The sequence below is a fragment of the Parasteatoda tepidariorum genome, chromosome 8 (assembly GCF_043381705.1).
Source record: "Parasteatoda tepidariorum isolate YZ-2023 chromosome 8, CAS_Ptep_4.0, whole genome shotgun sequence".
Taxonomy (NCBI): domain Eukaryota; kingdom Metazoa; phylum Arthropoda; class Arachnida; order Araneae; family Theridiidae; genus Parasteatoda; species Parasteatoda tepidariorum.
Genome location: NC_092211.1, coordinates 67,896,621 through 67,911,835, shown reverse-complemented (window position 1 = coordinate 67,911,835; position 15,215 = coordinate 67,896,621). Strand labels below are relative to the sequence as shown.

The 15,215-nt window shown below is 27.0% G+C and overlaps 1 protein-coding gene across 10 annotated transcripts in view; it reads right to left on the bottom strand.

The window, feature by feature from the left end:
- LOC107443600 (chromodomain-helicase-DNA-binding protein Mi-2 homolog) overlaps positions 1-15,215 on the bottom strand; it is a 70,671-nt gene that overhangs the window by 47,033 nt on the left and 8,423 nt on the right. For 4 of the 10 annotated variants that reach the window (XM_016057520.3, XM_043046858.2, XM_071184179.1 and 1 more), the window contains 8 exons: positions 14,986-15,168; positions 12,720-12,863; positions 10,201-10,377; positions 9,154-9,210; positions 6,854-7,066; positions 5,528-5,739; positions 5,304-5,447; positions 3,331-3,457 (listed from right to left, as the gene is read on the bottom strand). In XM_016057520.3, the coding sequence (XP_015913006.2) occupies positions 3,331-3,457; positions 5,304-5,447; positions 5,528-5,739; positions 6,854-7,066; positions 9,154-9,210; positions 10,201-10,377; positions 12,720-12,863; positions 14,986-15,168 (1,257 nt within the window). The remainder of the gene's footprint in view (positions 1-3,330; positions 3,458-5,303; positions 5,448-5,527; positions 5,740-6,853; positions 7,067-9,153; positions 9,211-10,200; positions 10,378-12,719; positions 12,864-14,985; positions 15,169-15,215) is intronic. The other 6 variants (XM_043046864.2, XM_071184181.1, XM_071184182.1 and 3 more) reach the window with 2 other exon arrangements.

Sequence of the window (15,215 nt, the reverse complement as noted above, 5' to 3'; positions counted from 1 at the left end):
ACACACCGGCTAGGAAAAGGATTACTGGTGCAAACTAATATTCCAAAACAAAATTTGCATGTTAGGAAATTAAATATAACATTCTTATTTACAAAATCTAATGGAATTCCGAGAAAAACTAAAAACTTCAAAAAAAATTAGTATTTTTCAAAATAACAAAGCATTAATTGTAATTCAAACATTGTCTTTTAAACTAATAGCTGAATATTTCAATTTTATAGTCTAATGTCATTAATAAGTTATTCGGTCTCTTTCATGACACCGAGCTTTAAATTTCTTTAACTTTTTTAATATAATTTAACAGTTAGTGGTTGTTAATAGTTTTAACGATTTAATAATTCTTCTATTGATATTTTAAACATTTCTTTCAGAAAATTAAACTACAGCAAAAAGTTCAAATCTTAAGGAACATTCCTACTGAATGTGGTTTGATGATTCTAACTTTAAATGCTCCAATCAATATATAAATTTCGTATTTCGATAAAAAGTGACAACAAAAAAAATATTGTTGTTGCAGTGTTGGAAAATATTCTGTATTAAAATGAAGTGCTTTCGAAACATTTGACTTGTAAACAAAATAAATTTATAACAAAAAGAGAAAGAAAGAATAAATCTACTCTTCTCTTAAGATGTAATTCAATTAAACTTAATCAGCACAGTTAGGAGCGGGCTCTAAAAACTCCATGCTGGGAAACAGTCCCACTGCCTTGCTAATATTATAAGAGTAATAAAATACTATTTAAACACCGCATTAGTTTATACTGCTTAAATTATCATACTCAAAGAGGTCGCTTTTCACCAAATAAAACTTGAAAAGAAAGAAAAGCACTTATAATTATTTCCAAAATAAAACAAGCTCATAAATAAATTAGTGGACTAACCACTCAATTAATGCAAAAAAAGATAAAACTCACAAGCACACAAATGCACTATCACTGAGCAAGCTAATCAATTAAGCAAATCAATAACTTAGCAACCAGCAAAAAATGTATGAAGAAAACATCTAAATTCCTAATTGAATATTATATCTAAGAGGTAATAAATATATTTACCTGAGTTTTAATTACTTCCTCCTGCAGTAAAGCAAGAGTAAACATAAAATTAAAATTAGTACACTAGAAATCTTTGGAATAAACCAGATAACCCATATAACTAAACCAGACTAAACGGATGGATAACAGCAATCACCACTTACGTTAATCACACAAGTAAGAAAAATGAAAACATTCTCCTTCATTCTTCATTTCTATGGTTAATGTAAATGGCATTTACTGTTTTAGTAAAATTTGAAGCAATTTACAATATTTATACATTAAGAATTTAATCAAAATGTCTTTAGAGATACTATGTTTAATTACTCCACACACAAATCATTAAGAAAACTTAATACCAGGAAATAAAAAAGGTTGAAAATTATGTGAACTTAGATCAGATATTCAAAAGTCAAAGAAATTTTCATATCTGATTTAAACTCTAAAAAAATGAAGAATTTTAAGATAAAATCCAAATAGTAAATTATTAATTATTTGCATTAAAAATATATATGTAAAGAAGTTCATAAGTCTAATGCTAGGACAAATGTATTAAATTTCACAAAAAATAATTTATATAAAATTTAAGTCTAAATGAAAAAGAAAAACACTATGGACTATAGTTACAGAATTCTAAATTTAAGATTTCACAAAAAAAAAAAATTAAAAAAATAATGACTTTTCCCACAAATTAACATTTGAATATGGGCAGAGTAAAGTATACTTTGTCTAAGCCAGTTGTGCTTTAATTAAATAAAAGAAAAAAAGCAGAAAGATTTGCAACTTTTAAATCAACATTAGTTTAACACTCATTATTAAGACTCATAAAAGATCTCTTATAGTTATAACTTAACTACATTAAAAGGAGTCTAGTCTGCATTAAGCCTTCTTTTCTTCCTTCATAAGATCGCGGTAATTACAGTTTCTACGAACTTAAGTTAATAGGAAACTATTTACTCATTTATAGATTTATGCATTCATATGATAACAAATTTAGAAAATAAAAAATTCCACTTAAGGGTTTTGTTTACATAAATGTGGGTAACAGAAAGGCTAACACGAGATAAAGAAAAAAAGGTAATGAATGCGTTCTTTACCTTATCATTTCTCAACAAGTTTATTTGTAGTTATATCAACACAGAATTTAATGACTCAGTTACTATAATAAGCACAGAAGTTTACAGCCAATTCTTTACAGTCAGTAAAATTTTAAAAATCTCACCCACCTTCCTATCAAAAACCAAGATAGTCTTAAAATCAAATTAATTTTAGGTAATAAATTAAATCATTCATTTTTATAAATCAATCTCAATCCTTAAATGTTTCAATATGACTAAAAAAGGGGATTCTATAAAAGGTATAAGTGAGTAAAAATTAAATTTCAGGCAAAAGGTCTTTCTTGTAGAAAACCAGACTTTTTCGTTTTTTTTGGAAAAAAGAACAATTGTATGTGTTAAAATCCCCCCCCCTAACAATTATAAAATTAACATATTGGTTCAGTCTAACTTCAAACGTAAATCCATGATAATAATTCTATTATCTACCTAAATACCCATATTGTTTAACCTATTTATGTGACAACTCATATTTTTGAATGGTTGTAAATAAAATATTTGATTGAGTTTTAATGAATTTAACTTGCAAGGATTACGTGAATAAGGCTCGGTCATTAAACCTCCTTCCTAAATACTTTTTTTTCCTAAGAAGTTAAAAAACACTTGTAGTTGAAAACCACATTTATTGACATTGTACACAATTTTATTGACATTTAACTTTTTTTTGACATAGAGCTATCAATTGAAAGAGTAAAAACTTCTACTTTATTAAATGTTTGAAAAAATATTTCTTTGCTGCAATGATCAAAGATGTAAGCAAAAATACAAAGAAACTCACACATGTGTAGCTAAGTGTTAAGATGAATGATTTTATACCATAACAAAATAAGATAAATACTAAATTTGGCCTTATTAATGGGGGCTAGCATTTAAGCCGTAGATAACTTTCGTCTCTCATTTCAATTTCATATTTAAGTTTTGATAATATTTGCCTATACATTAAAAATTAGAGATTTTATAAATTAGTTTTTCAACTATGCTTTTCTTCTTCTTAGTATTATCTGAATAATTCATTTCACAAAGCTTTCCTTTAAAATCTTGAAAAATAAATAAAAACTAAAAGGAATAATGGAAATTAAATCCATCAAATTATGCAACCTTTTTTATGGAGTAATTAAATAAGATCATTGAAAAATCAGACATATCTCTTCAGATATTTCAGCATAACATGAGTATTTACTTACATCTACAGTGGGCTTATCGGGAGGAGGAGTCATGCGATTTCCAGTGTCATCTCTAACATCCTTAGCTCGCTTGCTTTTGCTGCTTTTTCCTTTACTAAATTTTTTACCCTGATTTTCAATGACGCTTCTAAAAAATAATTATATAATTTCAAACGCATGTACTCTATAAAAAAATTTATTAAAAGCAAATTTTACATTGAATTGCCAAACTTTGCCTTTTATCAAAAAATCAAGCGAGTATATTAACTGAAAGCTGAAGTTTTTCTAAAGAAATTGCTAATGTCAGCATCATATTCTTCAAGCATTTAAATTTATTTTTTTTCTATTATTATTTATACATTTTCGAAAGCTATTGCTTTACAAGTTTCAAAAAACTTTGAAGAATCGGTATCAGCATGTTAACACTTAGTTGAGTGAACAAATTTAATTGATAAATTAGATAGCAATTGTGCATTTTTCAAAAGCTACAACTAACTATTGCCTAACTGGAAAATCTCTCCAAATTTAATTGATAAATTAGTTGTAATTGAAAAGTGCACAAATGCTAGCTAACTATTGCCAAACTGGAAAATCTCTCCGATCAGTCAGCAAAATATTAAGATAGCATGAAAATGCTTGTAGTTTGCTTTCTGCAGCTGCTCATGCAAGACATTTCCCTTTATCACTAAAAATTTTTCGTAATTAATACTTTGATTTAGAAAAAATGAGAAAAAATCTTGTGCAAGTCTTGCAAATATAAAATTTATTTAAAATTTTTTTTTTTTTTTTTTTTTTGTTATTCAGAAGAAGGAGATTCAAAATAATTTAAAAAAAAAAACACTTTTATTGAATATTTGAAAAGTTTTAAAAAAAATTTATTTTAACTGAACACTAGGATTGGGCGAAATTGAAATTTTAATGTTGCAATGTGTCGTCACTCTAACATCGCAATGTTTTGTATTTGATATTACGTAATTCAAAATCCTTATTTTTTGATTAATTGATTAAGGCAATTATATTTTTGAAATAAACTCAATCCTCAGTTACTTTACAAGAAATGTTATAAACTTATCTAGTAATCAACAATAAACTGTACTTTTTTAAAATCAATAAATCACATCAGTGGCATAACACATTGAAAATAAAAAATAAATAAAATAGAAAATAAGGTGGAATTGTGCAAAAGGGAGACAAGCAGCAAAACTTAGCCTGCCACAGCTTATGTCATTAAATAAGTAATTGTATATGTAAAATCAACATAGAAATGAACACTGTACCAGTATTCATAAAAGAAAAGAAAAAAAACTTTGCTGATGAATTCTGGTAGATTGAAAAGTTAGGAACAGCTGAATCAAAAATCACGTAAATTCCGAGCTGAAGAGTAGAGTCAGGTGCATCTACGCTACCCAAAAAATAAACTACATTTTGTTTAATGCAACAAAATTAAATTATTACAAAGAGAAAAAATTACTATTATTTCCTTAACCCCTTGACATATGAAGGCGTTTGAGAGACGTCATTTGCTTCTTATGTCAAAACAATAATTGATGTGTCTCAGACGTTTTCAACACACAGATGCTATTTTGCTCCGGACAGCATATAAATATTTTAGATTCTTGGATTAATAAATTCAATTTAGTAGGATTTTTATCCACCACTATTTCTAAATAATTAGCAAGTTTACATAATTCACCACTTTATAGTAGTAATGTCATGCTATACCTTTCAAAAAGCAAGCAAAAATAGTCAAATATTTTAAAAATTTTGTTTGTAGTTATATAATGTTTTTTTAAATTATTTTGTCAAGTCCAGAGCAGTTGGCATCTCTATCAACATTCCGTTGCGAGTTGTTGTCAGTGCAATCAAAGATCATTTCTATATCAAGAAATTAATAATTCTGCATAGTTTAGAGTTTTAAAATGATATGTCAAGGGGTTAGATTAACTAGGCTAGAAATTTACAGAACAAGAGAGAATTTTAAGGAAAAGCCTTACCTTAAATCCCAGTAGTAGTTTACAGCCTTTTGAAAATCAGGGATGTCAAAACTCTCAGTTATCGCTCCATCTTCCCATGTAGATTGGTCGTAAGGTAGATCACGCCACTTCACAAAATAGTTAATTTTTCCATCCCTCAGTGTTCTACAGGAGTAAAAATCAAACATCAAACACATTGTAAGCAAGTTATCGAAAACAAACCTCGTCAACCTATGGCAACTTACTTATGGTTGATGATTTTGTGAACTTGTAACCACTCAGGACGAATACCATAACGATAAAATCTTTCTTCTAAGTTGTACAAATTATCTGGAGAGTTTCGATCTCCATTCTTTTCTGTATCTAAACCACTGCTTCCATCATCTAAAGCAGGAGGCTCGTCCATGTCATTTTTGCGTGCATAACATCGAAACATTGCAGGATGGAAATAATCCAACTAAAAATAAAGTTACAAAATGTTCAAAATAATGAAAATGATTTATTTTATATAGAAAACTCACAATGACGACTAAGCTAATATATTTGAATAAACTGTAGCAAGGTGAAACCATATGGTAGAGTTTTAGATCTTAAACTTCATTAAACATGCTAAATTTCTAACTAACTCCACGTAAAAAGAGCCTAAAAGCTAGCTATAAGAATTTTCGTATTTTCACAGGAGAAAGATTTACTGTGGTTAACTAAATTGTTTTGCTTACTTTACTTTATTATCATTGAGCCATTAGATTAGAAAAATGGATGGTAAGCTTTAGCACAGAACAATCTTTTTAAAATAATCTAAATAAATATCTTTTACTGACCAGTGTCTTTTCCTTCCAATTAATTTTAATATAAAATACTTGTTTTAAATAAATTACTTAAATTTTAAAACTTCAAATAGTAAAATCCATGCACCTGAGGGTATTTTTTTTAAATAAGTTAGAATAATCTGAGTTAGAAACTCATCAAAATCAGGGTTCGTTGATTTAAATCAGCTTGATTTAAACGATTCTTTTCTTAGTATTAAAATTTAATTTAAATAAATTGCTGCAGTAATTAATTTTAGTTAACGAAATTACTTTCTTGGTGTGTGTTAAATTCCAACACATTTGAAATTACATTTTTAAAAATGTTTTGATCCTTGAGATTGAAAGTACAGATTAAAGTAAACATTTAATGCTGTCTTAATATAGACTTGCATAGCTGTAGAAAGTAATTAATAAANAGAGTACATACATTTTATTAGTCTACCCCCCTTTTTCATAAAAATTAAAATAATCATGTTTTAAATAAAATTAAATATTTATTTAAAATAATTTATTCCTTTAAATTATTGAAACAATAACACCCAAATTTATCTTCGAATCAATAAATAAAACAATCTAAGTCAAATTTAAATTTGGTGTATGCTTATAACGCACATACTTTGTATAATACCTCCCCCCCATCGAACTAAATAGCAACCTCCCCCCTTCGGGATATAAGTACTTTTTGAACGCCCCCTTATCACATTTATATATATAAAAAGAAACTAACAATTGTCATAAGAAGTCATTAATTCTATAGCTTACTTGTACTTCAGATATCCAAGAGCAATGCCAGTAGGATAAATCGTGGTATTTAACAAAAAATTCTCGATGTTTTTTAACGGGTGGTTTTTTTGAAGTAGATGGTTGAGGAGCGGGCTCTTCTTTCTCTTCCTCTTCTTTCTTTTCTTCTTCAACTTTAACTTCAGCCCATCTCCAGGTCAGTATTTTAGCTACTCTTCCTTTCAATGGTTCAGCCTATAGAAAAGATTTTCTTAAAACAATTTCAGCAATAACTTGTTTTACTTAAAAAATACTTCACCTGAAATTAGGTTAGGTTGTAGAATATTGGAGTAATTTGGCATTGTTTTTGAAAACCGTAGCACTAGCCATATTGAATTGAAATAGTGCTCGATTTTTTAAAACACTTTCACCATTAACTTGTTTTACTTAAAAAACACTTCACCTGAAATTAGGTTAGGTTGTAGAATAATTTGGCATCGTTCCTTCAAGCTGTAACACTAGCCATATTGAATTGAAATAGTGCTAGAATTTGCTTAATCAGCTACCCTAAAATGTAATATTTAATCCTAAATTCTGTATAGATATGATTTAATTGAGTTATTTTATCATTTTAAATAGGGTAGGAACAAAATAATCACAATTTTGAAGTTATTTATAAAGATATTATTTCAACTTATCTTTGATACAATTACATACATGAAAAATAAACAGAGACTCACATTATTAGGAGTGTCCTATATAGAGACAAAGTCAAAAATATAAAAAATATAGAGTATTAAAGCTATGACAACCAATTTTAAATCAATACTTTAAAATTTGATAGTTTTTTTAACTTTTTTTTTGTTTTGTTTTAAATAGAAAATTTGTTGACTATTGTCTTATTTAAAAAATAATAATTACCAGTAATGTCAAGTATAAGATGATAATATTTAAAATCATTTACAGTTGTCTTAAACTATGTAAAGTAATATATTTCCAATAAGGTCGCAATATCATAGTCTAAAAATTTATAATGAAGAGAAAAAGCTAAACTGCTTATTTCATCTATCAATGTATAATATAAAAAAAAAATTTAAATAATAAATAAAAATTACACTCTAAAAAATAATTTATTCAACTATGTAAGGAACTATGTTCTTGAAAAGGCATAAGATTTATTTTCTACTCAGAATCTCTTGCTAAAAATTATAGCAATCTAAAACTAGTTTGATTTCTTTTTAAAAACTTATTAACTTGATTTATGAATTAGTCAAACTCATAAAAGTAAAAATAATAACAGATTAATATTTTGTATCAAAATGCCAAGCTAAAAAATTATTCTTACATACAATATATAACAAACTGATTATCATTTAAGCTAGAACACGCTAATAAAAAAAAAAGCAATCAAATGAAAGAAAAATTCACTGTCTAAAAAATTTAATGGATGAAAATTGTTTAAATTAGTTTCAACAACACTCTCTTTAAAATATCATTTGTTAGGCAAAGCCAAAATAAAAAAAAATTATTAATTGTCAATAAAAAATTACATAATTGGAATTACTTATAAGATCTCTAACAGATAATAATTCATTTCAATTAAACTATTGTTTTTACAGTATTATCTAAAATAAATAATAATTACTAATTGCCAAAGCATAATCACAAATACCAGATGCTGAAAAATTGCTTTCAACTATTACTTTTACTCACTAAATTTCTCAATATTCCTTACATAATAAAATAAACAATCATTAAAAATATATACTTTCTTCCCACAAAACAAAATTAACCTGAGTCAAATACTCCCTAATCTTGATTAAGAGAAGTTTTTTTGAAGAAAAAAAAATAGACACCCAAAAACAACTGGGAACTGCAGAACTAGAAATCTTTTTGAAGCGAGAGAAAAGGTAAATAATAAGCTACTATACAATTTTAAAGCAATGTACAACAAAGCAAGTGGGGAAAAAATAAAAATTGAATAATTGTTTTTTTATATCATTAGATTCAGATATCTGATAATCTTTTGTTGAAAAAGGCAACAGCGAGGAAATTTAAACAATCTAGGTTAAAAAGAATAATTATACACTTGAAGAGAAGAATGTTTAACTATAAAAATAGAACAGCTAAAAAGGTTGATCACAGAACATTATATATCAGTACAATATTTTAAGAAAGATTTTACACATCATATATGCATGCAGAATTTCTACAAACAGACCACTATAATGTTGGCTAAGATAAATTATACTACTCTACTCAAGCGCAGTATAGATTGGAAAACCAAAATCCAAGCCCTATTTCGATCAGATCATATCCATATACGAATTTTATACACATACCTTTATCTCATCTTCAATTTTCTTTTTGACAGGGATTTCTTTCACTACAGACCCTTCCTTAAAAGTTAAATACCACATTATTATCATAAGTAGCACACAGTAAAAATATATATAGCCATAGCTTTTTGCCTCAGTTTCACTGCATGCCAATGAAGAAGTTAAGGAAAGATATTTATTCTTTACTTCAGTTTTAAAAAATTTGCTTTTTCAACACTTCAGATATCTAAACTCCCAGTTATGCTCTTTATTAGCAAGCTATGTTGTATTTAAGCTTTATAAGGGGTCAAGTTAATCACCAAATCTTTTATTTAAAGAACAAAATTTTGACACACACACAAATTTCAATCACCACACTTGCTTAAAATATAAACATATTAAGATTTGAAAATCTAATTTTTCAAAGAAATTTGTAAGAGCTTTTTTTCTTTTTTTTATGTCTTGAGCTTTTATGAGTTATTTATTAAATGTAGTTAAACTGAACTAAACTTACCTGTTTCAACTTCCAACTTAATTCAACAAATTTCAACTTAAGATTAAAAAAGCAAATTTTAAAAATATGGCAAAAATATAAAGAGTAATTATTTTTAAAGGAACGTCAAAAAGCAGGGAGGAAATAAAAAAGAAATGCCAAGAAATAAATGTTTAAGCAAATACAAAAATTAAAAAATGTCTTAACTAAGAATTTCAGTTAAAAGCATTATGCAATTAATAAAGAATATGCATTATTGTAAGAAAATAAACATTAAATGTTAATATGACCATGCATAAAATTAAAAGATATAAAACAATTACAAATCGTAAAAAAAAAAGATGTCTAGAAGTGCTTATTTACAGTGTGCAAATCAAGAGATAAAAATTATATATACTACTTCTGAAAAAAAAAATTATTATTAGACTGCAAAAACAAAAACTGCTGAAATAACTATGTACTCGTGAATATAAATAATACTTAATAATTTAATCTAAACTGAATAGTCTGTCCACAACCTGCAGATAGTCTATATTAGAATGATTTTGATGCATACGAAAACAATTTACTATTCTTACCGAACATCGTGGACAGTGCCACTCGCCATCGGGTATATTTTTAAGTGGGGGATTTAAGCAGTGTGTGTGATAAGCTGATGGGCAACTATCACAACATAGCAGCTCTCCACCATCTTTACAAACGCGACAGAATTCCATATGCTCATCTTCTTCTTGCTCTTGAATACCTTCCCCTTCCTGAAAAATATTTAATGCTTTTGTTAATCTTTATCTTTTTTAAGAGGAAGGAATGAATGAAAATAGTTTTCAAAATGCCTCACAAATCCCAAATACTAATCATTATTAATAGATATGTATGGAATTTTGAGAATTAGAATCTTAATTATGCCTCTATCAATATCATTTATTAATAGATATAAGAATGCAATTTTGAGAATTATAATCTTAAATTAAGCCTCTAAACGATTTCTTTCAAGCTAAATATTTTAAGAGATCAAGAAACAAGTAGATTTAGTGAGCATTGGAGAGGAGAGATGCTATGTTGCTACATAAATTCTTGTCTAGCATCATAAAAACACAAAATGAATAAATAAGGGTTGCTCATAGTATGCCTATAGCCTACCTGAACTGCAACATCATACCCATCCAGTTATGCTATCCTAGTTGAAATGTCTCACTCATCAAAAGCTACTGACATTTAAAAATTACAATAATTACAAAGATTTAAGCTATTGAAAGAAACAATTATACAAAAGGGTGGGAAATACAACATAGATGCTATATATTAAAGCAATGAAAAAAAATTGTATTACCTAATTTAATATTCAATTCATTTACATAGATTCAATTTCTTTTTTTAATAAAATCTAAGTAAAGATGTCAATATTGCATATCAATGAGAGACAAAAGGCAATTGGCTATCAATATTAATTTACATACTTAGCAAAAATAATTAAACAAACAAAGATATAAGAGGTACTCCATGATCACCACCCTTAAAATATAAAGAATCATTGTTAAAAATGAAGTAAATGAGTATAAATATTAGATATTGCTAACTAATATTTGAGTGAGGAAATAAAAACACTGTCCACATCAGTCAAATCACTACTATAGAAGGCAAGATAGAAAAACATTAAAACATCAATATTCAATTGAATTATATAACAGGGTGCATAGCCAAATTATACAACAAAAAATAAGCACCTTTTAAGCACTTTTCAAGCACTCAAAAAATATTTTTAAGCACTTTTAAAAAATACCATAATTAGGCAGGGTTGGAAATTTGACAGTTGACAGTTTTATTTTGTTTTAACAGTCATGTCAAAAAAAAAAAATTTGGCATTGTTTTTGACAATTGTCAAAAATTACGACATTTTGAATAATGTAAAACGAATGGCGTTTTCATACGCTACTGACTGACAATACGACAAAATATATTGGGGTTGAATTAATTGTGAAAAAACCCAATGAGCAAAGCCCCTTTAAGAGCTTTTAAAAAACGAAAATTGGAAATACGCACCTTTAAGCACTTTTTAAAAACGTTATGCACCATGTATAATTTGGAGATGCTTTGAATAATCGCTTTTCAGTTTTTCTGTCTCACTTATATCTCTCACTCAGAATATTTTTAGTGCTATCTTTCTGAGACGATTAAAAAGATTTTGATCTATTTCTTTCTTAGCTTAAAAATTTTTTTTTACCAATGTATACTTGTTTCACTTTACTTTAAAAAAGAATTCTAAAAGTTTATCTTAAGGGTGATCATTATGAAACTTCTTATATATCTACATAACAAAATGCAAACAATATAATTTGCAATGAATAAATAAAATAGAATAGATTTTTAAGAAAATGAATCCAGTAAAACTTTGTTACCTTAATGTGTTGAGAGAATGAATTTGTTATGTTGAAACAAATGTGTATATTTAATACTTTATCATTAATTAAAAAATAAGCTTGCAATTATGATTTAAATTTTATTTTTCAGGGAGCACTTCTTTCTTACTCACAATTGAGAACCTTAAAATCTAAATAAACAAGAAAACAAATGATCAGGGGTCTGTCTAGGTTTTTCTGAGAGGTAACTATTTTGTGAAAATTTAGACATAATTTGAGAAAAATTTAAAATTATATTAAAAAAATCAACACAAAAATATGGTAAAAATATGGACTTATCGCTTCTTAAGGGATACAAAAACAAAATTTTAAAAAAAAGTATTTTGTGAAACTACCGTTTTTCCTTAAGTTGAATTTGTGAAACTACCGTTTTTCCTAAAGTTGAATTTGTGAAGGTACAGCTAAACGGTAGTAAATTCGGCCTGGACAGACCCCTGGTGATAGAAAGGAAACAATCTGGTTTAAATAAATCATTTTCCGCAATTTATAAGTTTCAAAAATTCATAAGTTTCAAAAACTCGTAACTAACATCCAATTGCATCCGAAAATCTTACACCAGACAGTACATTTCTATTAATATCATATCTAAGCATTTAATTCTTTTTAATTATTATAAACTATTTAGTGTTATCTGATTAATAATTTTAAAAGTAAATGGTTTATAACAAAAAGTAACATACACAATGTGGGCAGCTCCATTTACCCTCAGGGGGTTCTTCTAAATCTGGATCTAAGCATACCAGATGGTACGCCCTGGGACAAGTGTCACACAGAATAATTTCACCACCTTGCTGGCAGACCTCACAATAGTCCTGATGGTCTGTCTGAAATTCAAAGAACACGCATTTAAAAATCACTAAAAATGTAAGTGCTCTAAAAGTATCATAATAGTTAAAATGTCTATAAAAAACTTACATAAACAATATACAGTGTTTTCATCATAGAAAAAAAATGGGTGACAATTTCTCACCCTTTCTCAAAAACAGGGTGAGATTTCAGAAAGTTAAGTGAGATTTCTAAAAACTGAAAAAATACAAATAGACTTGGAAAAAAAATCATTTCTTTTATTATAATACATTTTTAACGTCTTCTATTTTTTAAAGCATTGAATATTCCTGCTGCATCATCATAGAATTAAATCCAATTCCAAAAGGTGANAATTAATCTCTAAATCGGAGGGCACATATTTCACGAAAAATGTTTGATTCAACAGTTTAAAAGAGTAATTAGTTAAATACTATAATAGTAAATGCAGTAGTCTCTTGATAAACCAGTATCGGATTACCACGCACAACCACACAAAAAAAGACACAATTGACGTTTTGTGACCATAGTATAGTGTAAACCAACCAGATTTCTACAGATAACGATAGAGAAAATTTGAAAAGAAAGACATTAGGAAGTTGGACTATTTTTAAAGTAAATGGATTAACAAAGATTCGACATTGAAATTTTGCAAGACAAGGTGTTCAGAAAAAACAAAGAATTTCACCCATAAAGTTGTCAGCTGTTTTTTCCAATTTTTTACTAATTTTTCTTCAATATCTCATTTGTTTTTTTTGTTTTTCTTAAATAGTTAATTCTTTCTCTATCAAGCATTTTTTGAGCTTAATTTTATTTTATGATTTTTTCTTTTTTGAAGAATTAAAATTATTTTATTTCAAATTTAAAAAAAAGTCCACTAATAATTTTTTTTTTTTTTAAAAATGCCAAGCAAAAAGATTTATAATAAGAATCATTGGAGTTCATGCCACTAGGGCGACAATTGTTGCCATATGTTCTACACTGAAATCATAGGCAGGGCAACAAAATTGTCACATTGAAAAATGTTTGGAAGTTACAAAATGGTAACAAAAAATTTGTTGTACTAATTTTATTGTTTTAAGCATAGATTGGGTTTTAGTTTCCAAATTTTTAAAATGAAAAGTGTTTGGTAAAAAAAATTTTAAATGCTGAAATTTCAATTTTACACATGAGCTGTGTTTTCCATTAATGTACTGAAGGTATAATTATTAATCAATAAAACATTTTATGCTATTTTAAAATTGATGATATTTTAGATTTAACAATTTTTAAACTGAAATCTTTGATATAATATTTTATTAGTTCCTACTTACTCTGTTTTTTTCTTCCATTTATTTATTAGGTATCAGCATTTAAACCTGTAATGTTTAGTCTATTCATTAATATTATTTCAGTTTTCTTTTTTTCTCACTTATTTTAATAAATACTTATCTTCAATCAATATTGTGGGGTAATAAAACCTAACTAGTTTTTGGGTGTAATAGATGGCTTTTAATTTTTGATGTGTGTACCATACCATACATTATGCAATTGTAAAGCTAGATATATTTTTTTTATTTTTTAAATCAAGTTTGTCTGCAATTGTAAAACTAGATTTTTTTTTTTTTTCTAATCAAGTTTGTCTATCATTTTAAGCTTTTGGACCACTAAATGAATACCTAGATGGTTCCATTGGACCACCAAATTTCATTTTCATTTCAAAATCATTGAGTATTTTAATTCTTTTTCTTCCTTTAGCCTTTGAAAACATGCTCAATTTCATAGTTAGGACTACAATTATTACATGTAACTGAACATTTAACCTGAAAATGGCTATTTGAATTTTGTAAACATGAAGATCATAATACAATATAAAACATTATATAAAAATCTACAGATCACCTGTAAAATTAACTGCAGGCACAAAATAAACTTATTCCACAAAATACCACCAGTATATGAGTAATTCATTACACACATTGAATACCCTCTGATTAATCACAACACTTATTGATAGTCCACTTTTTGAAAAATCTTAAATCTATGCTTCAAAGCTTTTGGTTCAGTGATAATGTTTAATAATTGTAGTGAATTTCTCAAATAATAAAGGTTAAAATATGCGTATGAACATTTTCCATACAAGTACAGAGCATGGACACTTACCTCATATCCATCATTTTCACCCTCAGAGCCAGGAAAACTAGCCGTTGTTTTGGTTTTCTTTTTCTTTTTAGTTTTCTTAGTTTTACTTTTCTTTTTAGCAGGAGGTGGACTCATGTTTTGAGCTTCTTCTAATGCTGCTTCAAAATCAGCATCACTTTTATCACTATAACTTTCATCTTCTTCCTAAAAAAAAAGACACAAAAAAATAAAGAATATTAATAACAAATTAA